Raw genomic sequence first — 25,191 nt, 5'->3', positions numbered from 1 at the left:
TGTGTGTGTGTGTGTGTGTGTGTGTGTGTGTGTGTGTGTGTGTGTGTGTGTGTGTGTGTGTGTGTGTGTGTGTGTGTGTGTGTGTGTGTGTGTGTGTGTGTGTGTGTGTGTGTGTGTGTGTGTGTGTGTGTGTGTGAGAGAGAGAGAGAGAGGGCTCTGAAAACAGCAGTAGTTCAGTGTAACAGCAGCAGAAGAAGCAGCAGAGGGACGATGATCCGACATATGTTCTCTAATCTCCTCCTGCTCTGGTCACTCAGCTATGACCTTTATAAAATTGGCTGTACGGATGCTTCAGGGGTAAGTTAAGTCAAACAAATCCAATGCAAAAATTTCACTCAGATGGGTTGATTTTCCCACGATTCACAAAGTGGGTAGTTTTGTGATTGTTTATTTTGTTTTCTTTTGAGAGAGAGATTGTTAAATTCATGTTACGTGTCTTCATAATTCACTTTAGGATTATGATTAACGTCCCTTCCATTTCAAGGAGCAGTCCTGGAACAACCAGAACCTTTCGACTGTCCCGCTGGATTTGGATACAAGACTTCGAAGTCTCGACCTGTCCAATAACTTCATCAGACAGTTGCACACACTTGCTTTGCCATACTTGGAGCAGCTGGACCTGAGCAACAACCAGCTGGATCTCATCTCTGAGGGGGCCTTTGAAAACCTGGCTCGACTTGAACAGTTGAATTTATCCAGAAATGAACTGAACAACAACCTTGGCAGCAACAGCAAAGCCCTCCAGAGTCTCAGTGGGCTGAAGAATTTGGATCTATCAATGAACGGTTTGAGCGATGACGCAGTGGAGCTGTACCTCAGAAACAAGCCCTCCCTTGATCATCTTAGGATGACTGGTAATGTTTTAACAAGCCTTTCTCACAACTTGTTCAGGGGGAATAAAGGCTTGAGGACCATTACTATTGATGAGAACCTGATATCACAGATAGATCAGGGGACATTCGAGCCTCTGAGTCAATTAGAGACCCTAACCCTGGCACGGAATAACCTTGCACGCATCTGCGATTTCAGATTGTACCAGGTTAAATACCTAAATCTGAGCAGGAATTCAGTTGAGTTCTTCGTGGCACGTGAAAACGATGCGCTGTACAAGCTCGAAATTCTCGATCTGAGCTACAACAAACTTCTTTACTTCCCCGTGGTTCCAAAATTTAGCCATTTGCAGTATCTTCATTTACAGAATAACATGATAGGTAGCTTGACTTCAGAAGCTACGATGGTGTCGGAGGCCAATTCTCTTTATCGTGAGATTGTACGTGAGAAAACTGTTAAAAAAAATAACTTGCACTCAAACTGGAGGCTCATGCCGCTGATTTATATTGACCTGAGTTATAACCACTTCACGTCATTCCCACTGGAGACTTTAAGCCTCCTCTTATCCTTGGAAACATTGAATTTGAGCTATAATTGTCTACAAAACATCGACTGGGATATTAGAAATTATAGTGATTCGGGATCTATTCGTCAGCTTTTCTTTCATTCCTTGAAGCACCTTGAAATGAAAAGCAACGGACTTGTGTCTATTTCTCCCTTCTTCCTGAGAGCACTCCCACAGATGGAGACGTTAAATCTACAAGACAATTCAGTGCAGCCTTGTGCTTCAACACAGCGGGGGGATCTTAACACATCCTGTGTGGAGTTTGAGCAATTACAAACACTCAAGCACCTCAACTTGAAGGAAAACAACATCAAAACACTCCAAAGAAACACATTTCAGAGAACTTCTTTGGTTTCTCTCAACCTTGCAAAGAACGTGGATATGGTCATGCGTGAGGGGGCGCTGGAGAGCGTGCGAGCGTCGCTTCAGTCCCTGATTATCAGTGAGACAAACATGAGCAGCTCTCATCTCTCTCTGCCCTGCATGCCAGCCTTAACCCGGCTGAACATATCGAACAACCACCTGGATGTGTTACCCGGCCGCTTAAGTTGCTCTCCCCTGAGAGACATCGACATAACGAATAATGATTTCAAAACTTTAAACCAGTCGCTGATTCACAATTTATCGGCACACCTCATGAACATGTACATCAGTGGAAATCATTTCAACTGTTGCGACAGTGGGTGGCTGACAGTCTTGAACCAGACAGAGGCCAAACTGCCCGACGTCGGTCAGACTCAATGCTTTACGAGCGTTAAAAGCTATTTCATGACTGAATATCTGGAAAATCCTCCAATGTATTGTTTGGCTCGTGTAAACGCACAGGAAGTTCACTTTGGGCAGATGATCGTAATCGTCTTGTTTGTGACTGGACTCGTACTTGTGCTCATTGTCGCTACCAAAAACTTGTGTTGTGCACAAAAGTCTTTCGTAGTGTGAATTCAGCAAACTGTCTGAAAACGATTAGTACAGAGGAGTTACACTCATTTCAGTTCAGGAGCCACATACAGACCCTTTTAATTTGAAATACCTCGAACCAGAAAAGCAATAACCTCTTAACCAAAACATAATGACAAGTTTGATTTAGCGCAAGCAAGTATGAATACATGTTCAGTGTCACTAATTCTTATGTCATCCAACTGAAATCTTTTTTTTTTAAGTCTGATTAGAACTTCTTCTGGCCACAAGTAATTCTCTTTAGACTTATATTTACATATATATTCAGCACAGTTTCTGCAGCCTTCAGTGTTATTTTGTCATTTTTACGCTTTGCAACACTGGTTTTAGCCCACGGGCCACATGTTTGACACCCCTCATGTAACTGCATTCTTTTGTATATCCATAGAAGTCCTATAATTCAAACAAGCCATTCGAATTGCACTTTGGAGAACAAAGTGCAATTCGGAGGAGTTTTCACTTTGTATGAGCCATTTTGTTAAGAAACACAAATGTGGCTAAATGGCTGTTCTGCCTGCAAAAGAAGATTTTTAGCAGATAAAATGCAGTAAAGAGTTCAGAAATCATTCTGTTCCCCGCTCTGTTCTGCTCTTTCTACTCCACTGAGTATAAAGGGCGTGTATGACTTTGCTCTGTGCTGCTACAGTGTTGTGATTGAAATTATAAATATCAACAGTTTTTTTTTTCTGGGGGAGTCAGTACAATCTGATTATCAGACGGAGGGGTTTCACTTCCACGTGTTTTGGAACATTGGATTCAAATTGTTTCGTGTTTAATGATATGCCTAACATTGTCAGTATCAGAAGAAGAGATAAAACATTGTATGATTTGTATGCTGTATCTAAATAAGCTTATTGTATATATGTGTACGGGATTTGTAAATTGTTATGAAAGAAACAAGTATTGTGAGATGATGTTTTCAAATGTATTGATGAAAATGGCAACTGTGTATGAATAAAATGTGATGCCTGATAACTTGCTCCTGTTGACATCCCTCAAATGATGCCCCCTGTTCCTTTGAAATAAATCAATGTGGGCTGGAAGGGAAGCAATTTCAGTTAATCCAATTTCCTGTTTTGTGTGTTTGTGTGTGTGTGTGAGAGAGAGAGTGTGTTGAGCAATTTGTTCCACTAAAGTCATAAAATACTTCCTATCAGTCAGTCAGGGCTCAGTCTCTCTCAATAAACTTACTGGGAAACTAACATCCTCATTGAAGCAAATATGTGTTACAATTACGTAATGTCTGCAATGTATACATAAATGGTGCATTTTAATGCGAAAAGCGATGATTCGGAAATCTACACAGAGAGTAAACTAGTTTGGGTTTAAAGCGCATAGAGACTCATGAGCCTTGTTGTAAGGTGTGCTGTTAAGCTATCCTGTTGCCGTCCTTCTGTTGACAAATCCTCTTCCAGCATTTTTCACTTCTTTCCATTACCGGCACCAGAGTCAGAACAGCCAGACAGCACAGTGATCTGGCTCTTGAGCAACTGGAGGAAGCGTGTTTGTTGCCCACACCCACAAGGTTTGGGTTCGAGCTCAAGTAGCAGCATGACAAGTTCAAGCAAGGAGCAGTGGAAGAATAGGACGCTGTGTAAGTAGCATTAGGTGTGAAGCCAAAGGAATGCAAGTAACAAATTGTATTCATTCTTCTACTCAGTGGGTAATAGTTGGCACTTAGCATTAGCGGCACCCAGTTTGTTGGCACATTACAGTTTGTAGAAAAAAAAATAAAAAGCAGCCCTCACTGTCAGTTTCTGTCTGGGAGCCAACGTGGTGACTGAAGGTACCTGGTCGCCCAGAAGGACCTTGTGAGAACCCTAAGGACTTGTTTTTAAAAAATATATATAGTAATCGGCATAAACAACATGATTTGAAACTCCATTTATTCTGGATGTTTTTTTAGCAAGTAGCATTCTCTGCATATTTTCATCTGCAAGTCCTTCTATTGGCACTGGTGTTGTTATATTAGGAATATCATCCAACCTTCTCTTTGTTCTGCTGTCATTTTTCTTTGTTTAATGTTCCAAAATATGCTAACCTGCAGTCAGAGTTGTCCTAACAAACACATCATGCTACTCTCCCCCCTAACATATTATTGGTATCAGAACACTCAAGAGAAATGTATGGCAGTGGTCCACGACTCACAAAGTCTCCAGATCACAATAATTGCCTCTGAAATTGCCAATATTCATCGTTTCTTATCTTTGACAGAAAATAATATTTTGGTAGTGTTTTGGGAACAGAATGTCAGGAACATATCAAAAGTTTTGCACCATAATTACTTGTAAAGTCAGGCAGTAAATCGATCTGAGGTGGTGAGGAGTCCATCTGCTGGGTTCCCAAGCAGTATTCATTTTGACGCCGTCTATCAAATAGTCCACAGATAATAAATGGCTTCCTCGCTGTCTTGACTTGTCATAAAGTCTCTTCATTTGATATCTGCGTAGAAAGAGTGAATGACACATCCGACAGTCTGGCTGCAGCCCAGGAAAAACGTATCCTGCTTTAAAAAAAAAATGCTGTATAAGAACTGCTTAGTGGTGTGGATGCATCTATATTGTGCTCAAGAGCTGAAATTCGAGTGCATTTACTAAAATATTGCTTAACTCAGTGGGAAAAAGTGTGTAGTTTTTACTCCACCACAATCATTTGACTTCTTTACGAACGATTTTTCATACCAACGCAATTCAGTAGAAACAAAGTAACTGGAGCATGAGCTGCAAAAGATTTCTCCAACTGCTTGACCAAAATAAAAATATTTAAATACTCAGTGGAACTGCCAGGGAAAATGCATTGTTGTGAAGCTGACAATGTGTCTGTATTTCTGACCTCATGGAAAGCTGACTTTATAAACATACGCAGAATATGATGCAAGAAATACGCAAGCTCGCGGGGCAGATTAAAAGTGTTTCACAAAGTTTACAAAGGCTTTGTGGGAGGCTGGGGTGATCTCACTTTAAGTGCTCCACGCCTTGCAGTTTTTATATCCATCCATCTCACCACTCATCGGTCCATCACAAGGCCAACACAGAGACAGATTCACACCTACACGCAATGAATCACTGCTCTAACTCCAACAGGACATATTCTTACCTTCCTCATTAATGTGTATATAAGTATATTTTCATATCTATATGTGTTCCTTACATGTGCAGACATAAAAAACATTACACTATGTGGTGCTACAAGTATAACTATGTATATGACTAACAAAGAATCTTGAAAGTGAGGCTTTTGGGTCTATGTGAGTGACCCAGGGGACACGATAGAGCAGTGGTTAACACTCTTACCTCATAGCAACAAGCTTGTGGATTCAAGGAAATGTTTCCTGTAAGTACTCTGCAGTATACTGTGAAGAGTCAAACATTAAGAATGCATTTTGGTTTCTAAATTGATTTACCTCAAATTGTTTATTTGTTGCATCGTGTCATTTCAGAGTGCAAAATGAGACATTAAACTAAATAATTGTCAATTAGAACTGGACAAATTGAGGCACTCCGATGACCAGTAGTTTGTATCACCAGCCAAGCAATTGGATCAGACCTGCAATGAAATTAAGCCAATTTGCTGTTAATTTAGAAATCCGGAGACCACTGACAGTAATAGATGACAAAACCTTGAGCCAAATCGCTTACCACTTCTTCTTATCGTAACTTTAACTTGCCTGATGATCACACTTTCTTCCTACGTGAATGGTGTAGAGCAGTGGTGTGAAACACATTTTAGTTCAGGGGCACATACAAATTTCATGCTGAGTGTGCTGGACTTGTGAAATCGTGCCATAATGACCTCTAAATCTAAACTTCAATATTTTTCTTTGTTTAGGCGCAGAGTATACCGGATAAAAATTTTTGTATTTTTGCAAAACCAAGAAATGACTACTGAAAATTACCACCATGACAACATGAAACCAATTTTAATGATACCTTCTGGTGCAAAATACAGTCGAAAAAACTAATCAAAAAAACGACTCCTTCAATTGTTGCATTATGCTTGTTTTTACAAACTCACCCTGACACCCATGGCTTTGACATTAGTTTTCGAGCAATCTGATAGCTTGCCTTCATGGCAGCATCACCATAACCTTGGGTCTCAATGTTGCATTATATCTACTGCATATAAAAAATGTGTCCATGTTCTCTTTGATTTGATTTTTTTTTCAATTTGCTTTGTTGTTTGTTGGGCCATATTGGAGACTCTTGCGGCCGGTTTTGACCCACAGGCCTTATGTTTGGCAGCCCTGGTGTAAAGACAAGATTTGACGTTGTATAGGTGTCTTTTATATGTTTATAGTCCCAATCAGAAACAATTTAATTGCCGGGTATAGTTTAACTCTACATAATAAGAGGAATTTACTTTGGTGAGATTGGTGCAAAACAGTAAACATAGTAAAATAGTAAACACAGTTAAATGTATATTAGATCATTTATAAATATTTAATATTATGACAACAACACCTGACTTTCAATCATTTCCAATACTTCAATTGCAAATACAGCAAACACACAACAAAAAACTATTTGAGTTTTAATTTTGCCAAATTATCGCGGAAGAATAATATTGTGAAAAAAAACAAATAAACAAAAATATTAAAAAATATTGTGGGGGGGGTAAAATGGCGCTCGCGAGGAGGGTAAATCTTTGCGCGTTGACTTTTAAAGAGACAGAGGTGAAGGTCGACGGAGGAGATGAGCGCCATATATTGTGCAGATGCTGGGAAAATCCACATTTCTTTAACTTAAGCCAGCAAGAAGATTATCTCAATCAACGTCAAAACAGCTGGCGACATGTTGCTTGATTGGTGAGCTAGCTCGCCTTTAGCTGCCAGTGGAACACACGGAGACGAGGAAGAGGAGGAGGAGAAAGAAGAAGAACGAGGAGGAGGAAAAAGAAGAAGCAGAAGAAGAAGAGGCTAACCTTCAGCCGAGGCTCCCCGGGCGAACGGACACAACATGACGGGAAAGGCGACGCTCGGCCGCCAGCTGCAGCAGCCCTCCATTATTTCACAGAAAGTACACTTAATACGGAAGCTGCTGTTGTTGGAAAGTGCCCGGAATACGGTGGAACAAGAACTCCGTAACCTCACGAGCAAGGTTGAATTGAAGTATTTATGCAGCTGCGACATAGTCAACTCACTCCTGTGTAAAGTGTCCTGTGTAAAGTGTGTAATGCTCTGGGAGGATATACTGTGATATTAATTAAAGTACGCTTTTCAATTATAAAATACAGAAACGTTTTCAATAGTTCTGCAAAAAAAAAAAAAAAAAGACAGAAGCTAATGATCAAAGTTGCTCCCAAATACTCGATACATTAATAGAAATCAATTATCTGTCCATTAATAAAAGCTTAAATTATCCACCAGAAGTGGTATCTTTCATGTGTTTCACTTTGTGTTGGCTTTAGACATATGTGGTTTGTTTGTTTGTTCAACCTTTGGCAGATCAGATTTATTGGCAAGTATACAAGCTTTGGCAAACGTAGTGGGGAAAAAAGTTTTGATGTTGATCATATTTTCTCTTCCTATAGGCCTATGGAGAAGTTCAGGATTTCTTGGACTCCTCTTGCCCCGCCACTGACTTCATTGATCTTTCCAAAGGTTTGGATGTGAAATGTCAAGTAATGCAGCATCTTGCAGCATTGTTAAAAGACTTCACACTTGGTGAGTTGACATTTCATCACACAGTGTTTTGCTGCTGTATGGCATAGCAAATGTTTTAGATTCTCCGAGAAATAACCTTGAACTACTAGATGAGGATTATGCTTAATGCTGTTTGATTTGAATAATTAAATGTTCTGCCGCTTTAGTTAATCTGACTTTTTTTTTTTCTTCTTATCTCCATAGCACCAAACGTTGATTTCCTGCCTGCTGTCAAAAATGAAGCGAGCGTAAACCAGCTTCAGCCACTTCGACTTAAAAAGAGCCTGATTACAAATGTAGTCAAGTCTGGGCCCAAGATGAGCAGCCCATTCATGGCCAGCTCCATAGCTAAAGCGGTCCAAGAGCTTGGAGACGCGCTCTCCCTTCGGGAGCTGAAACCCTTCTTCACCTCGCTGCCTGCCGCAGGCCAGCAACATGACGTGACGAGCACCATCTCGTCCAACTTAGAAAGCGCTGTTTTGACTACAGTCTCTCGCTGTTCTTCGGAGACGGAAAAACAACAAACGTGTGACCCGAGCAGCCAACCTGATTCGGGGATCGCTCCACTTGTTGCTACTCAGAAGCAAGAGGTTAGTCCCGAGAGGCCCCAGCTACCACCTCCTACACAAGTTACACCCCCAGAGATCAGCGACCCTAAACCCATGACCATACCCCCACTGATGAGCTCGGGATGGGAGGGTGATGTGCAGGTGCAACACCCAAAACAAACTTCCACTCAGCTGCTTCGCTACTTTAAAGAAAAGCCTAAAAGCGTGGATCCAGCGAAGGTCCTTGTCATGGAGTGGACGAAGAGCGCACACGCTTCACATTATCCACAGTCGGTTTCACCCGACATCAAAACGCAGAGCTCCCAAATTAGACCCGTCGTAGGCGATGACCTTGTAGATTCGCTCAGTCCAAGAAAGGCGCAAATGAATATTGAAAACCAAGCCCCAGTTTTCAGAGTAAAGCAAGTCGAGTCCAGCGCTTCTCAGACCTACCAGTGTGTGGTTACATCGGAAACTGAACTGTGGGATCTTGGAGACGTCCTCTTCAAGGAGGGACAAGGGGGATCAAAACCGAGCCCACCTGTCGCCAATGGCGACCATAACGCAACAGCTCAGGTGGAGACCTCCCATGCGAAGAATGACGGGAAAACCCAAACTACCGAATGGACAGAAGCGAAACGCAAGAAGATTTTAGCCGAAGCCAAAATGCAGACGTTCAACAAAGTAAGCATTCCCCGGTTCCCGATCCGGAGATTTGCAGAGACCGAAGTCGTGGTGTCCCATGTCGTCGATCCCGGGGACTTCTACGTCCAGTGCGCTGGCTCCCTTGAGAAGCTGCAGTCCCTCATCAGAGAGTAAGTCATTCAACATGTAGCCCTAATCTCCTGTCTGCTTTTTCTCAGGTTCTCTAAAACCCTCACTGATTCCGCGATCACATTTGCAGGGCTTAAAGAGCCATTTATCCATTTTGTTCATTACTGCTTTCTTTGTAGATTTTTTTTTTCTTCTCTTTTTTTAATAATCCACATGTTCTGGTTGTCGTTATATATTTTTTTTTCTTCTATCGCAGCAGCTGGAAAGCCAGTAGTTCATATGCCGAGCAGAACTGCATTCCAGACTTGGGAACCGTAGTAATGGGCTGGTTCCCCGAGCAGAAACTCTGGTGCCGGGCTCAGGTGATGAAAATATGTGGCATAAACAGAGGTGGGTTTATTTTTAATCTCCTAATAGTTTTGCCCTCATGTGCCTCTAGGTGGCAGCAGTGTCACTTTACCTGACTGTAGCCACTGTCAACTGGATATTTTCTCCCTCTTTTTTCTATTTTTTTGATATAAGACGAAATTGCCGAAGATGGCTCCAGCGGCAGGCCGTCAATCCAGGTGGAGGTGAAAAGACTTGACCACGGGGACGCTATTTGTCTGTCACTGAGGAATCTGAAGGCGCTCCCCCTTGAAATGGCTTCTTTGCCACTTCAGGCCATAAAGGTTTCACTGGCGAATGCAAGTGCCACACTTCATCCGCATCTTCACTATTTTCCTTAAAATATATATATATATATTTATATATATATATATAGAGAGAGAGAGAACACGAATATCCCAACGAGGGCACACGTCGACATGTTCAGAAACAGACTTGCGATGCGCTTGTCTCCGAATTTCTATACATGGAAGTGGTTAATAAGCTACGCCGCGAGAGTGCAGACTTAATTACTTACACTTGTCCACACGATTCGTCGCAGCTTATCTCTTCGTCAGTGATAAAGGAAATGAATTATCTCAGGTCATGCTATTTTGTGCTTGTTTCCTTTCCCTCAGGTAAAGCCTGTGAATGGGAGCCACTGGTCTGAAGAGTCCCTGGCTTGGTTCAAAGCCATCGTGCGCAACAGGACGCTCTTTGCCCGGTTTTACCCACAGGAGACCAAAGTTGCAGTCGAACTCTTCTTGGAAAAGGGAAGCCTTGGTGTTATGAGGTATTTGACAGTGAACTACAGCCAGGTGTCTAATTCTCTTTAATATTAACAGAACCATAAAGGACGGATCGTTTCAGATAATGTTGCACTTCTCATTTCTTGATTCAAACTCAACAAATGTGCTTTAAGGTTTATTTTTCTACATAAATTGATTTTATAAAGTTAAGATTAAAAAAAAACCAGGATGCATGTTAAATTTCAAACTTTTCAATCAGTCTTTTAAGTTTATTTAGACTTCAAGAAAAGCAGTCTTCAAACAGTATTCACTCGAAAAATATGAATACAAAAGCTCATGATAAACAACAAACATGTTGCAGGTGAAGGCTTGAACATCTCCAGATAGTTGCTGCGTCTTCAAGGAATTTGCCATCTCGGTAATCCAACTGGTGAAGTCTTTGTTTGCATCTTTAGGGCTTATTTGCTTCACCGATCACGCAATGCGATAAACCTCTGCAGGGCCCAACGCAGTCCCCGGACCGTCGTGTGCTCTTGGCTGTCAGCAAGCAGATCCACAAATTAATGACTACAAGTCTGAATAGTTTGAAACAAAACTCGGCTCTGTTTTATAGTGGCCTCCTGTGAACCCTGTGCTGTATCTTATCAAACCTCTAATGAAAGCTGAAACATGAAATCCGTAGAAGACGCCATTTAAACCGGCGTTGTTTGTCGAGCCGTGTTGAGAGCTTCAGGGATGAGGTTGCCTTTGAAGAATGAGGAGTAAATTATTAGGTTAGGCATGCCCTTTTTCCCCGCACTGTTTTCATTTCTGCCATCTCTTTAAATATTCGCCTGAGCCCATAAGTATCCGTTTAAGATCCCGACTGTGCAATGATGCGGTTTGTAATCCATATTTTAGGAGAGGTGCGTCACTTTCCCTGAGACTGGCTCAAAACGGGCATGCACTGCACGACAAAGTGAAGAATGCTGCGGCAGTGACAAAAAGTAGGTAGGAGTTTGACAGTTGTGGCGCTTCTACAGCGGGTGGCAGTATAGCTCGTGTAGAACACGCCACACGCTTGACTTTTCTTTCTTTCTTTTTTTTTTTTCCCCCCTCATTGCCATCACTGTCGCTGTGACTGAATGTCCTGAATTTTGTTTTGCAGATACTTTCCAGCATCGGTCTCGTAAACAAGAGTCTGACTGGGAGAAATACCTCATCCAGCGCTACGCTCACAATAAGAAGTAATTCCAAAAACAGGAAATGTGTTGTTGTGTTTTTGTGTTGTATGATAGACAGTCTTGTCAAATCACGCAAACACACACACCATCTAAAATGACTAAACTTGGAAATAAAGCTCTGTTAGATTTAATAAAGGCTATTAAATGCAAAGTTTCACTTAAAATGGGTATTAATGATAGAATATTTTGATTATAGTTGCTACATTAGCACATTGAAGCCACTACTGTTATTCGGGGGGGGGGGGGGGGGGGTTCTCCCTTTAGAGCCAGTGATGCAATTAATCAAAGTTGACTAAATATATTACGATTCACTGAAACGTCAATCTATGTAAAGGAATAAGCACACGGATAGCATATCTTACTGGATTAAATGGCCCCAATTGGCTCTTTTGTACCTTTTCTGTGTTTCACATTGCAGCTCATTTGGTAACGAGTACAAACGTCATGCCTAATGATTTGTAATCGCTCCCTATAAGATGGCTAGAACTTGAGATTTTGTTATAGAATACAGCACTTTGATCCATCTGACTTCTCTACACGTTTGTCCACCTCCTGGGTATTGTGATTCCCTCTGGCTGGTTGAACATGTAGAAAGTGCAGATGTGGGTACAAAGCTGCTTTGCTTGTTTTATTTTGACATTTTCTTAAAATACTGTTACATAGAATTTCGTTTTAACTATTTTCTAGGATTTAAAGGAAAACATTTTTAAGTATTTTTGATTTGAGGTTACATTCTTTGTTGTTGATACTTGATAGTGGTTAATTTGTTCTTGTAGAGTGGCTGACTTATTGTTTGCTGTGCATATGCTTCTCCGTTCCCGAAATAAAAGACTCTCTGCAATTGCACTGCATGCCTCGTGTGGCCCATCTGTCAGGAAAATGTAAATGAGTTTTTAGTTCATTCAAAGAATTGCCAAGCCACCCAAACCCTCCCACAACTCTTGTCATAAGTGACGCAGACGTGCTCGCAGTACAGTGGACCGCTGTAGATCATTTGATATTCCCGAACAAACAATCACATTGTGCTTTCTGCTGCGTGAAGTTTACCGTTACTGTAAATTAGGTTGGGTTTTTTTTTTTTTATAGGGGAGCTTCTGATCACAGCTGTTAAACCTCAGTTGTGATTAGATTTAATAATGGGAATGACGGCACAAATTATTGAACGTGGTTCATCTTTAGTGATATAAATGGTTCAGTTGCCTGTGTCTAAAATTCCTGGTAGAAATGGATACAAAGCGAGAAGGCTTAGATCAGAGTATAAACAGTTTGAAAATGGTTCATGCAGGATGAATACTTTAATGATATCAAACATGTATGTATCCTAATTTACGCTGACACACAGGGGCAGGAGGCCTGCTGTGCTCTGAGCATAAGAAAAAGTATTTTCTGGATGATTTTGCAAACCTGTTCCTGGCTCCCTGTGGCTTGGGTCAAAAGCTTCCTTCACTTGCCGGCTCTGCCAAGGACAATAAATAATGTGGCGGGCCGAGGCCTTTTGTGTCCACACAGATTCCTTCATTTGCCCCGGGGTAGGCGGAAATCGAGGCGTTTGATCTGAATTCTAAAGAGGCTTGTTGCAGCACAATAAAGGGTGCCATTGTATGTAAATAGTTTATATAAGAGCATATGACTGCTACGGTGCAGGGCAGTGGCTAGTGGCGGAGGAATGATTTGCATTTTCCAAACGCATGGTGTTCTCAATCCAGCCTTCTGGCTCGCGAAAAAACACAATATTTTCATTCATTTCTTCCCATTTTGTACACATTTTTGTGTACCACCACAGCAGAAGGTAAAATACATGTTCTGTCCTTTTGATCCTTTTCTACTAACATCCAGAGTGTGGAGGGGTTGGGTTTGATGTGGGTGACGGCTGACATACCCTTATGCCTCGGAGAATACTTGGAATGCTTATGGTGACATTGCCATTGCCCTCACCCTGCTTGTATTTGTACTTAATATGCCTCTAAAGAGCATTAGGAATTCAGAATTTTGTTAGGCACATCTGGCATATCAAACTTTCCTTTGTCCTCAAAAAAAAAAAAAAAGAAAGGAAAATCGCAAAGAAACAGGCATGTCGGAGGAATCTGTTGGCAGTCTGTCTGTCTGCAACTGGGCGGAAGGTCAGTCTTGGAGTACGGTATTAATACAGGGTGAACGAACCACGTGGTCCACCAAATGTTTCGCAATTGGCCTCAACCTGGTGCGTCTTGTGACGGTGCACGGCCGTAGGCCATCGCCCCTGCTTTTATATGGCCGGCAAGCAACTTGGCAATGTTTGTCTGTTGTTCCTCACTCCGCCAAAATCCAGCTTGATGCTCAGATCACACCTCAAGATGGTCATCTTTGGACCGGGCGCTGCTTACGCCGCTTGCACCACTGGCTGAGCCTGGTAAACTTTTTAAAACCTAATGTTATGCTTTTCAAGATGGTTACATTTTCTACGAACAACAGTATTTGTAGGTGTCAGATGATGTACTTTGGGAACTCACAAAAAACAGACTTTTGGTCAATAAGAAGTGTGAAAAGGTACTTGTTACTATAGAAATATAAAATATTCTGTTTGAGGCATTTTGCTGAATTTTCAGGAAATTCCTTGATCGTTTTCTGTAATATTAAATTTTAATTTGTTGCTTAATGAAAATCTCTAAAATTGTAAGTCTACCCTCAATGTTATTGGTTTTTTTTGTTCTTTTTTTGCAGACCTGGAGGCAAAAATGAACTGGGGCTCCTTTTATGCCGTGATCAGCGGCGTAAACAGGCACTCTACTGGCATTGGACGCATTTGGCTCTCGGTCATCTTCATCTTTCGTATCCTGGTGTTGGTGGTCGCTGCAGAGAGCGTGTGGGGAGATGAGAAGTCTGGCTTCACCTGCAACACCCAGCAGCCCGGCTGCAACAGCGTCTGCTACGACCAGTTCTTCCCCATCTCGCACATCCGCCTGTGGGCACTCCAGCTCATCCTGGTCTCCACCCCTGCACTGCTGGTGGCCATGCATGTCGCTCACCGACGACACATGGATAAGAAGATTCTGAAAAGGGCTGGCCGCAGCAGCCCCAAGGAGTTGGAACGCATCAAGAACCAGAAGTTCCAGATCACAGGAGCTCTCTGGTGGACATACATGATCAGCATCATCTTCAGAATTGTCTTTGAGGCGGCGTTCCTCTACATCTTTTACTTGATCTATCCCGACTTCAAGATGGTGCGACTGGTGAAGTGTGACTCGTTCCCTTGCCCCAACACGGTGGACTGTTTCGTCTCCAGACCGACGGAGAAGACCATCTTCACCGTGTTCATGCTGGCAGTGTCTGGAGTGTGTGTGCTGCTCAACCTGGCTGAGGTCCTGTACCTCATCAGCAGGGCCTGCAAACGGTGCTGTCGCGGCTCGGACGACGAGTCCAAAGGAGCTTGGATAAGTCAGAAATTGTCTTCCTATAGACAGAATGAAATCAATCAGCTGATAGCAGATCATTCGCTCAAGTCGAAGTTCACTGTGACCAAAAAGACCCCGACTGAGAAGGGCGAAAGGTGTTCTGCTTTCTGAGACTTCCTCGATACTGATCATCAGTCATCACACCTATTCATGGAGCGTGTTCTACACAAATGGCATGTACACTGTATATTTGAGATGTTATTTATGCATTCCTCTTTTCACTCTTACTGACAAGAACATTTGCAGATTTTGTCAAAACAATTTAAAGTCTGTAAGGAATGGTCTTAGCAGAGGATTTATGCGTTTTAGCTCATTTACATTTAAATCGGTTATAGCTGACAATATTGTATGATCAAGCTTGCTTCAAATCGTTTGGTTTTCTCTCTGCAATTCTTCCTTTTTTTTTTTCTGTAGTTGAAGCGAGCTGTCAAGGTGGGACGATTGCTCAAGTTAAATTCTTAACTGTGAGCATTATACTTTCCTTTGTTGTTGTCAAAGATGCATTGTCGTTGCTTGGCGAGGCTCTTCAAAGTGTGCTTTTGTTGAAATCCAGCCAGTGTGGCTGGTTTGCGTGCTTAAAAGACCAAAATCTCTGCCAAAACAGTCGTTTTCATAAGCTTTGATACAGGGGAAAAATCTAATCCAGAACACAAGATATCAAGTGTAAAATAGATGTTAAGGGAATTTTGCATTGTAAAGGTTGCTTTTGGCAACCGACTCGGAGTTTGGATATCACTTTCCCATCATCACATGTATGCACACCACAGAAGATTTTTCATATTGGCCAATGTTTTTTGACTGCCGTTGCATGAAAGATGTGGCTTTGACAACAAAAAAAAGATGAAGGGAATTATTTCGAGCATGTTTGTTAGGTTTTTATGGAAATACTTTCATATTATGTTGAGATCAAATACGGTGTGCTGTCATCTGAAAGGTACAAAAAGTTCTAACTTGTATAAAAACAAACTAAACCTTTGGAATGACTATAGCTGGAATGTTTTGTGTATTTAATTCAAATTAAAATGCGCAAAGTGTACAAAACCTACAGTTTCAATCTTTTTAAATAAAAGCAGATTACTGAGGGAATTAAACAGCTGAACGGTTGTTTGAATGAATGTTTAGGTATAAAAACTAATGCGGCTTTATACCACATTAATTCCAGTGGGAGTCAAAACTAGCACAACTGTGGGAGGGAAAGACATTTGTGAGTAATGACTTGTAGTTTTAAGATGGCAACAGTGTGGTGGTTACATTTTACAGCACTGTCATTAAGATGGATTTTGTGAAAATATATATAATAATCATTATGTAACTTAGAATATTGCAGTGACTCTATAATAACGGATGGTGCTAGAAAACCAAACATTTATAAGCGGCCGTGCAACTCGTACTGCTCTGGCAAATATTATCTCAAGAAAAAAGTGCTATCCAAAATAAATGTGGTTGTATTTACCCAGTCATAATAATACTACTTATCACTGTACTTTAATGAACAAATCAGTCGATAATCGATCAAGTGACGAAAAGGCTAGAATAACTATTTGTCCTTCTGTCTTTACTTGTCTGCTGGCTCATTTCTTTAGAGATCTGTAAATCCCAGTACTGTAGTCGTTTTGACTCGGATTGTATTCATTTGAGGATACCACCTCCTCGCTTTATTGCAGCTTCTGTCTTGTAGTTAGAGTCCTCTGGGCTCTGATGAATGTTTGTAGTTGACCTACTTTTCCAAACAGAAATACATCACTACCATAAAGTTGCACCTGTTCCCATTAACATTAGCATGCTTTATTATTCAGTGTCTGGTCCGGAAAACGTCCTGTCATGCACAGGCACACACGGATGGTACGTCATGAAGATCATTTTTGTTTGTTTTGTCTTTTGTTCATGTAATGCATACAGTACTCTCTTATTGAAATGCTTACTTTTTTTTATTATTATTATTATTTCCAGGTCAACAATCCACATTGTAGAATGGGATGAAACTATACAATGTTAAGAAATAAACTGCCTTACCAATAGGCATTATTTGAAGTTATTGAGTTTTTCTTTTGCTCCGTGATATAGATGACACTTCTGTGTAGTTTTAAACGGAATCCGGGAAAAATATTCCTAGTTTGGATGCCGGAGTTTGACCTCGCCTGTCTGTTATGTAGAAATGGGACTTTTTCACTGACTTGTCTCCTTCCTGTCATTGTGATTTGTGACTTGAGGATGCCAGTGGCTGCTCATCTCCGAATCATATCCCCCTCCTCCCCAAATGATAGGAGAGAGACCCTTGTGCTATATTTAGAGCCCTGGAACACTTGTGGCCCAGACAGACTTTAGCAGGCAGCCTCATTGGTCAGCTGCTCCGTCACTCACTGTAACAAGCAAGTAGAGGGGCTTTGATAGTTTACATTAGAGTGTGGACGATGCCAAATTTAACCATGGTAAAGGGGGTGGGGATGAGGAGGGAGGGGGTTGAGAGAGGGCAGGTTGGACATGGTTGAGTGTGTGTTGTGTGTGTCCAGTGGGTTACGGCTGTGTGTTGTGGTCAGCGGAAGACCCTGAGGATCCTGACTCCTGTCCTGAGCAGCGTTTGAAGACAGACCACTGACCCAGGGGGTTTTTGTCAGTGTGGAACGGAGTCTGCAGCTTGCAGGGGGTCCACTTTTCCTGTCCATTCAAGGGCATTGCTCAGGGCCTTAAGATCAGCGATGCACTGAGGCCTGTCAGCGAAGCAGGGCCGCCTCATGGACCATCCAAGACCTGGACAGCTTCACTCCATGGGACGTATAAGTTGACAAGGTGGCCTTGTCCAGTAAAGGTAGGTTTTCAGTGATATTTTGTGAATTTACCAGTACGTGGAATTTTTTTGTTAGTTTAAATTTCACTGAAGGTTGATAAACCGTGACCAATAGCTGCGTGTAGAGTTTTTTCCATCATCTTGAGACACTTTTCTCATGACTTCCTTTTAAACTCTTTCTGCCAGCAATCTCAGAAGGTCCGCTCAGTCTAATTCTGCTGAAACGCAAGATTTGTTAGAAGGTTTGTCTCTTAGCATCAGTTCACCTGCAACAAGTCAGTCGTTACTCAGACACAATTCTCTTTCACAGTAGCATACTTTGACTTTCCTATTCTGTTTTGCTACAGCAAATCCATCCAAACAGGAATATATTTTTAACATAATGTGTCACAGGGGCCGGCAGTACCAGTATTACTCAACTGCTTCTAATTCGTACTGCTACCACATTGGCCTGGTGTTTGATTTCACCGCGTGTGGATCGTGTTGCCATGGTTCAGGTCACGGAGGCCAGGAGCTGCAGAGTCATGACTGAACCCTGCCTTCCCCCTGTCCACACTTGCCAAATATATACTCTCCTAAAGTAAATATAATCCTGTCTGCGCACACGTGGATAAGACCACTACCTGCTCCGCCAAAGCGTCTCCCACTTGGGGAATCAGTTTGTAGCTTGGCTCCTTGGAGTCTCATTTGTGCTGAGCTCTGCTGAACTTGGTAAGACATTTTGGAGACTTAGCCGTTTGGAACGTTCAAGTTTACTTTAACGTATGGAATACTTTTATTTTTGTCACTGTGCACTTCTGCTGTGGAGACGACTCTTTATGAGACACATATTTTTTTTTTTTTTTGATGGGACTGCTTTCATAACTCTGATGTCTCTGTGACCACAGATCTGACCCTCACACAGCCATGGGGGACTGGAACCTGCTCGGGAAGCTTCTAGAAAAAGCTCAGGAGCACTCCACCGTGGTGGGGAAGGTGTGGCTCACTGTCCTGTTCATCTTCCGCATCTTGATCCTGAGTGCTGCCACAGAGAGGGTGTGGGGTGATGAACAGTCGGGCTTCACGTGCGACACCAAGCAACCTGGTTGCGAAAATGTCTGCTACGACATCACGTTCCCCATCTCCCACGTCCGCTTCTGGGTGCTGCAGATCATCTTTGTGTCCACGCCGACATTAATCTACCTGGGACACATTCTCCACCTGGTGCGGATGGAGGAAAAGCATAAAGAGAAAGAGAAGCAGAGAGAAAAAGAGCTCCCACATCATTCAGACAAACAGGCCCTCATTGTGGACGGCAAGCAAAAGAAGGCTTTGATTCGGGACGACAAAGGACGAGTGCGTCTGCAGGGGGAGCTGCTGCGGACATATGTCTTCAATGTGATCTTTAAGACACTGTTTGAGGTGGGCTTCATTGTGGCCCAGTACCTCTTGTATGGCTTTGAGTTGAAACCGATGTACACATGTGACAGACCACCTTGTCCCAATGTGGTTAACTGCTACATATCCCGGCCCACTGAGAAAACCATTTTCATCATTTTCATGCTGGGAGTGGCCAGTGTGTCGCTATTCCTCAACCTCGTAGAGATTTACCACTTGGGCTTTACCAAGTGTCGCCAGGGCGTCACCTTCACAAGGAGAAATCAGTCCCCCGAGAGCATCTCCAATGAGCCAGGAGAGGGTGCCGTGCCTTTTGCGCCAAGCTACGACGACTACTTCCATGAACACCGCCAAGTACAAAATACTTACCCGCCCGTACCAAGTTACAACCTCTCTCCACTGTCTGCAGGAACAGACGCTTCCTTCCACCCATACCACAGCAAGGCCGCATACAAGCAAAATAAAGACAATCTGGCAGTGGAGAGGATCAGCAGCAAGCCAGAGGAATGTGACCTGAAAGGAAAGAAGGGAGCAGGATCGGTCCCGGGGTCACCTGCGCAGGCCAGGCCCAGCCACGGAGCCAAACACAGCAACAACAAGACTAGAATAGACGATCTGAAGATATGAGAAGGTTTATGTTTCTCAGAGGGGTCTTAAATTGCTGCGAGGGTGATCATATGTTGTTCGGAAGCATTCAGACATACTGTCCTGACTTCTCTCTTTAAGATAGCATAGGTTTGACTCATTCCAGCTCAGAGGGGAGTGACATTTATGGGGCACACAGAGAGGCCACAAGTATACTGTGATGTGGACGAGACTGACATGGTTCAACAAGTATCAAACTTTCCTCTTCAAGAAAATACAGCTGTCATATTATTCTTTATTGGGTTCTTTTCTTCTCTTTTTTTCTTTATTTGAAAGCCAATTGGATTTCACTGTGTAGTGAAAGACTGTTCTTAAAGCAATCAATCAGTATTTTCAGTAAATGTTGGTTGATATTGCTATTTTTTTATTTGATTTGATTTATTTAATGTATGGACTTATCCTCCATTCAGAGTTGTGACCCACAAATGAATCAACAACAACAACAACAACAACAACCACAAAACGGTAGGTTCAGCTCTAAATGGGACATTTCTGTGATTTATCTTCCTAATGTTCCAGAATCCAAAGCAGGAACTTGTTCAGCAATGACCTGACCTTGTTTAAAGAAATCAGATAGGTCGAATAGTTAAAATTAACCTCCCCGCCAACTGTTTTCAGGTCATCGTTGAGCATCGTTCACTTGCTTAGACTTGAAGTGACGAGTTGCGCAATACCTGACACACATTGGAATTGCTGTTTCAAATTCCAGATCGCGCCTCAGAACAAATTGCACTGGTCTCAGGAGCTCCAACATTTTGTAACGTGTCTTTTTTTTCTATTTCCTTCTCTTTTTTTTTTTTATTGCAACAGCCAACTAGTACATAATTATAAACACATTGTTTGTTTACCTGTATTTGTGCTATTTTGTTTTTTGTAAGGCACTCGGTGACAAACTGCTTGAAATAAACCTGTCTTAAATTTGCACGGTTAGCTGTTTATTTGTAATCTTAAGTTTGTATCTCAATAATGTAAAGTTTATTGTCAAAGTCCTAAATTGGATCTTTGGGTCGTGTTTGGTTTCCATGTCCAGTAGCTCTGACATGCAACTCTCAAATGAATCTGTCAGGTGTAGTTTGACTCATCGGGATCTGCGCGCAAACATGTCCGTATGTTAAAAATCAGCACGGTCAAGTGGGAATAAACACGTCATGTGTGAAGTCTTTGTTGTCTGCATTTCCAGCACAGCATGAAAGTCTCACCAGTGCCAGGAAAGCTCGGCACACACGCACCTCCTGGTATGAGAACCTTGAAATTAATGACATAGCATGTTCATGACGAGAGAGAGCCGTCATCTCTCTGGCCTGGTACGTTTATAATTTCCTGTCAATGCTTCGTGTGTCAACAAGAAGAGCAAATCAGATTTTTCTTGCCGTTTAAATGTGTGAAAAACAAATGAGTTCAATGTCTTTCAGTTGTCATTTCTGGATACACAAGATTGATTTTTGTATGTTGAAGTGCCAGATACAAGGTGCTTCACATCCCCAGTATGTTATTGAGGACAACAAATAATCATAAAACAAGACAAAACAATCAGATGTGTAATTTGTAATGTATGGCTCCATGAATATAAAGATTTCTTCTTTTTTTTTTTATGTTACAACTACTTTTTACAAAAGATCATGAAAAATGGAGGTCGTTGTGAAACACAATAACGTGATCGTCTGTGAGACTGAGATTATAAGTGTTCCTGAAATGATGACAGATGAACCAATATGAATGATGAGGACTCAGAGTCATATCCAGCACTTTGAAATGAAATCCTCTCATGAAGCCAAACTTTTACATTGTGGTTGCATCAGAACATAAGGAGAGCACTGGATAGGCACACTGGGTGCATGCCCAGGGCCTCAAAATGTAATGCAATGTAATGCCTTACATTTTTTTCCCAGAAATATAATATTTCAACCAAAATAAAACATAATACAGCAACAGTTTGACATGAATTGACCCTAAAGCAACTAAAATGTACATCCATCCATCTTTTACACTTTGATCGAACTTAGGGCCTCTGGCGATGATCCCAGCTGACTATGAGTGAAGGCACCATGGACAGGTCCATCGCAGAGTGACAGTTACATTCACACATGTGGACACTTTGGAGTTACTGAACCTCAAATCATATTTTTGGACTGTTGCGTAAAATTTTATGACACACAGAAAATTCATGCACGCACAGGGAGAATGTCCAAATTTTACAATTAAATTAAATTAAATTAAATTAGTTACACAAAAAAAATCTTCTTTTAAAAGATGGAGATACAAAAGTACAAATCATGTCTGCGATAGTTAGTACCGTAGTTGCATGTCTCTTTTGGTTTGGTTACTTGTCCCAGGGTAGGATAAGGGGGGTTGCACTTCGCACTTTTGTTCTAGAGTCACAAGTCAACTACAATTTTAAATCCCACATGGGAATTCTTTCTTTCTTTCTTTTCTTTTCTTTTTTACACTCAGCAGTCAAGGAATCAAGGGAAAATTCAAACAGTTAAAATGGAGATAATCGCTATCTGCCAAACATTCATACACTTTTCAGACAACAAATCAATTTTAGGAACCAGAGGATCACAATAGCGAACACAAAGTTACCACAAATGAACCATGCAGAAACTTTAATGCAATAAAAAGAAAAGCCATGATAAATTCCTGAGGGTGAAAATAGTTGATCTGTGTCATGAGCATGTGTGTTCATTGGGCCTTTATTTCATGCATCCAGATTAATATTGTGGAGAATGTTCAGCACAATATAGTTGTATTTTTCTTGGGAGATATCATTCACTCAGTGCAGCATTGATTGATGCAGTATTCATAGTCAAATCAATGAGTCTGGGCTGCCTAGTCTCTGATGTAGTGAAGCAACTGCGAACCAAAACATCTCCACCATAATGCTTCACATTTTGTTCCTCTGAAACACTGCATGTGGTCTGCGCCAAACCTGTCTGCTCGAACTGTGACGGAACACTCCATCTTTGATTAGTCTGTCCAAAGCACATTATTACAAAAAAGGCCTGATATTTGCCTATATGTTCGCTGGCAAACTAAAACCTTGCTCTCATGTTCTTTTTGGACTGCACACACATTTTCCTGGATCTCCTCCCATGCAGGTCAAACTTGTGTGACCTCCTCTTGACTATAAATGCATTTAAAGTGACACCAATTGTTGAAAAAATTATTTTCAGCCCGTGTGATAATTTTTTTTTTTCTTTTTCAGGCTCTTGGAGACTTCATTTTGTATTAAACAGTCTACTCTTGGATTTTCTGGCCTTCCCAGAAAATCTCGTTCAGGAGTAACAGTGCAGTTCTTTTTTTTCCCACTTGTGTAATTATTGGTATCAGATCTTTTCAAATGCTTTTCCAGACTTACAAGCATCCACTGTCCCTTGAAAGGCCTTTAACAGCAAAGCAAAAAACCCACTAGATTGATAACTTTAAAGTATCTCTCCTTGTCAAGTTCTTGATTATCAACATGAAAGAACTGAAATTCCTCCTGCCATAGTGAGATGGGACTAAAATGGTCAAATGTTAAGGAGGCGGCTTTTGAAGGATGGATTATTGGGAATACCTACAGGTTTACATTAAGACAATTTGAATACATTTGTAGTGCCATTGATCTGTAACAAACGGGACAAGCCATGACAGTTGAACCTGAGAATACTTTCTTTTCCAGTTCATCTTCATTAAAGTCCGTATAATAATATAATCCACTTGACCAGTGCTTTTAAAGTGTGAGGGCAGGTGTTCTCTGGGGTGTTGCAGCGGCAGGAAAAATTAGGGTTGGGGGGGGGGTGCTTTCATTCCATGATTTATTCCTTTCAATTTATGGAAAAATAAAATAAAACAAAAACAAACACAATAAAAAGAAATGAATGGAGGATACAACTATTATCAATATTTTAATTGGATCCCAACAGACATGTGCAACAATACCTTATAATGTGAAGCGCATTAGGAAATGACTGACTAAAGCACGTGCGAGTTGGGGGAGGAAGCTCAAGTTCTTTGAAATAAATAAGTAAAACCCAATGTGTTGTTTCTTGTTTTTCTCCAAGCACCTGATCGCAGTGGTTTCACAGGGAATAACAATGAGCAACAACCGCAGAGAGCAGCTTTTGGTTATGTTTAATGGTGGATATGATTTTATGTGTCCAGATGAGTTACTTCATCACTCTGTTCTGTTCCCGTCCCTGCAGAGCACTGTGGCACAGCGTTTTCCCTCTAGCTGCTGCACAGTGCTCTACTGCCCTCTTCCTCTGCCTCCACACAAACACCACAGGACTCTGGGATGGAGCTGCTGGGGCTCCATCTGCTGGACAAGGGAAATCTAGGCGTGACAGCTTGTACCTGAATCACTTTACATGTTGCATGCAACAGTGAGCAGAGATTTAGCTCCATCTCTCTAAATCTGAGTACCGGTAATCTGTCCTACTCAGTCATAAAGTATGTGCAGCATACAAAGAAGTCAGGCCTGAATGTGTGCGGAATTATACCATAATCAAATATTTTTAATCTACGTGTGGTGTGGGTTTTTTTTTTTTACATTTCTATATTAAAAAAAAAAAAATCTCTGACTGAAGTAACTTCTGGGCTCTCTGGCCTGTTTTTCATCACTCTGACACTATGCAGCCAATCTGCTAATGTGTGATAAACGACAGAGAGCCAGAAGCAAAGCCTGCCCTTGCACCAACTTTGCACTGCTGCAAGCGTGAGCTGATGAAATATCAGCCGAGAGGAAAAACGGGGAGACTTCTGACGTTTGCTGACTGAATCAGTCTGATCGCTTGCAGGCCTGTCACCTCATTACCAACACCAGCCTCCCTCCTAAACTCAACGCACAGCTCCAGCCCCAAACTGGACTGAACACAGAGCAGGGGGAGCCACAGAAGAGCTGGTACTGGTGAAGGAGACTCATGCGACACAGAAGTGTGTGAGAGCGAGAGAGAGATGGGGGGTGGGGGGGCGCAAACAAGAATCAGCTGCTGACATGGTTTTTGAGGCATAAAACATCATTACTGCCTGGTATGTGTCACTTCTCATCTCGGCTTCTTTACTGCTGTCTGTGGAAACAGGCTCATCGTTTGCTGCCACCATGTGACTCTGCAGAAGTCTCCAAATAGGACCATCGAGGGCGAAGCTTGTGTTGATTGATTCTTTTCAACCTTTACGAGTAGGGGGAAAAAAAAAAAAAAAAAAGGCCCACCACCTTCAGATGTCAAAGATTTTTTAATTTTTTTTTTTTTTTTACTTTTCTGTGCCTCCTTACCAACCACAAACGATGTGTAACAATAAAAATCACATTATGCTTCAC

At 41.8% G+C, this 25,191-nt stretch overlaps 3 protein-coding genes across 3 annotated transcripts; all 3 read left to right on the top strand.

The window, feature by feature from the left end:
- Positions 1-195: 195 nt before the first annotated feature.
- LOC308134119 (uncharacterized protein) lies at positions 196-11,661 on the top strand (the record flags this gene model as incomplete). Its single annotated transcript, XM_080501749.1, has 8 exons — positions 196-297; positions 485-2,149; positions 7,883-8,015; positions 8,199-9,357; positions 9,573-9,678; positions 10,321-10,475; positions 11,332-11,417; positions 11,579-11,661. Exons 1-8 carry the CDS (start codon positions 211-213, stop codon positions 11,659-11,661), a joined length of 3,474 nt encoding a protein of 1,157 aa, XP_080357875.1. The 5' UTR covers positions 196-210.
- Positions 11,662-14,368: 2,707 nt separating this feature from the next.
- LOC308134384 (gap junction beta-1 protein-like) lies at positions 14,369-16,917 on the top strand (the record flags this gene model as incomplete). Its single annotated transcript, XM_080502093.1, has 1 exon — positions 14,369-16,917. The coding sequence occupies one exon, from the start codon at positions 14,369-14,371 to the stop codon at positions 15,194-15,196; it is 828 nt and encodes a 275-aa protein (XP_080358219.1). The 3' UTR covers positions 15,197-16,917.
- Positions 16,918-17,565: 648 nt separating this feature from the next.
- LOC308134198 (gap junction alpha-3 protein-like) lies at positions 17,566-21,401 on the top strand. Its single transcript, XM_080501840.1, has 2 exons — positions 17,566-17,891; positions 18,758-21,401. The coding sequence occupies exon 2, from the start codon at positions 18,777-18,779 to the stop codon at positions 19,872-19,874; it is 1,098 nt and encodes a 365-aa protein (XP_080357966.1). The 5' UTR covers positions 17,566-17,891; positions 18,758-18,776; the 3' UTR covers positions 19,875-21,401.
- Positions 21,402-25,191: the final 3,790 nt, after the last annotated feature.

The sequence above is a fragment of the Blennius ocellaris genome (assembly GCF_963422515.1).
Source record: "Blennius ocellaris genome assembly, chromosome: 9".
NCBI lineage: Eukaryota > Metazoa > Chordata > Actinopteri > Blenniiformes > Blenniidae > Blennius > Blennius ocellaris.
Note: the sequence above shows the minus strand (reverse complement) of the source record. Positions and strands in the feature narration are given on the sequence as shown.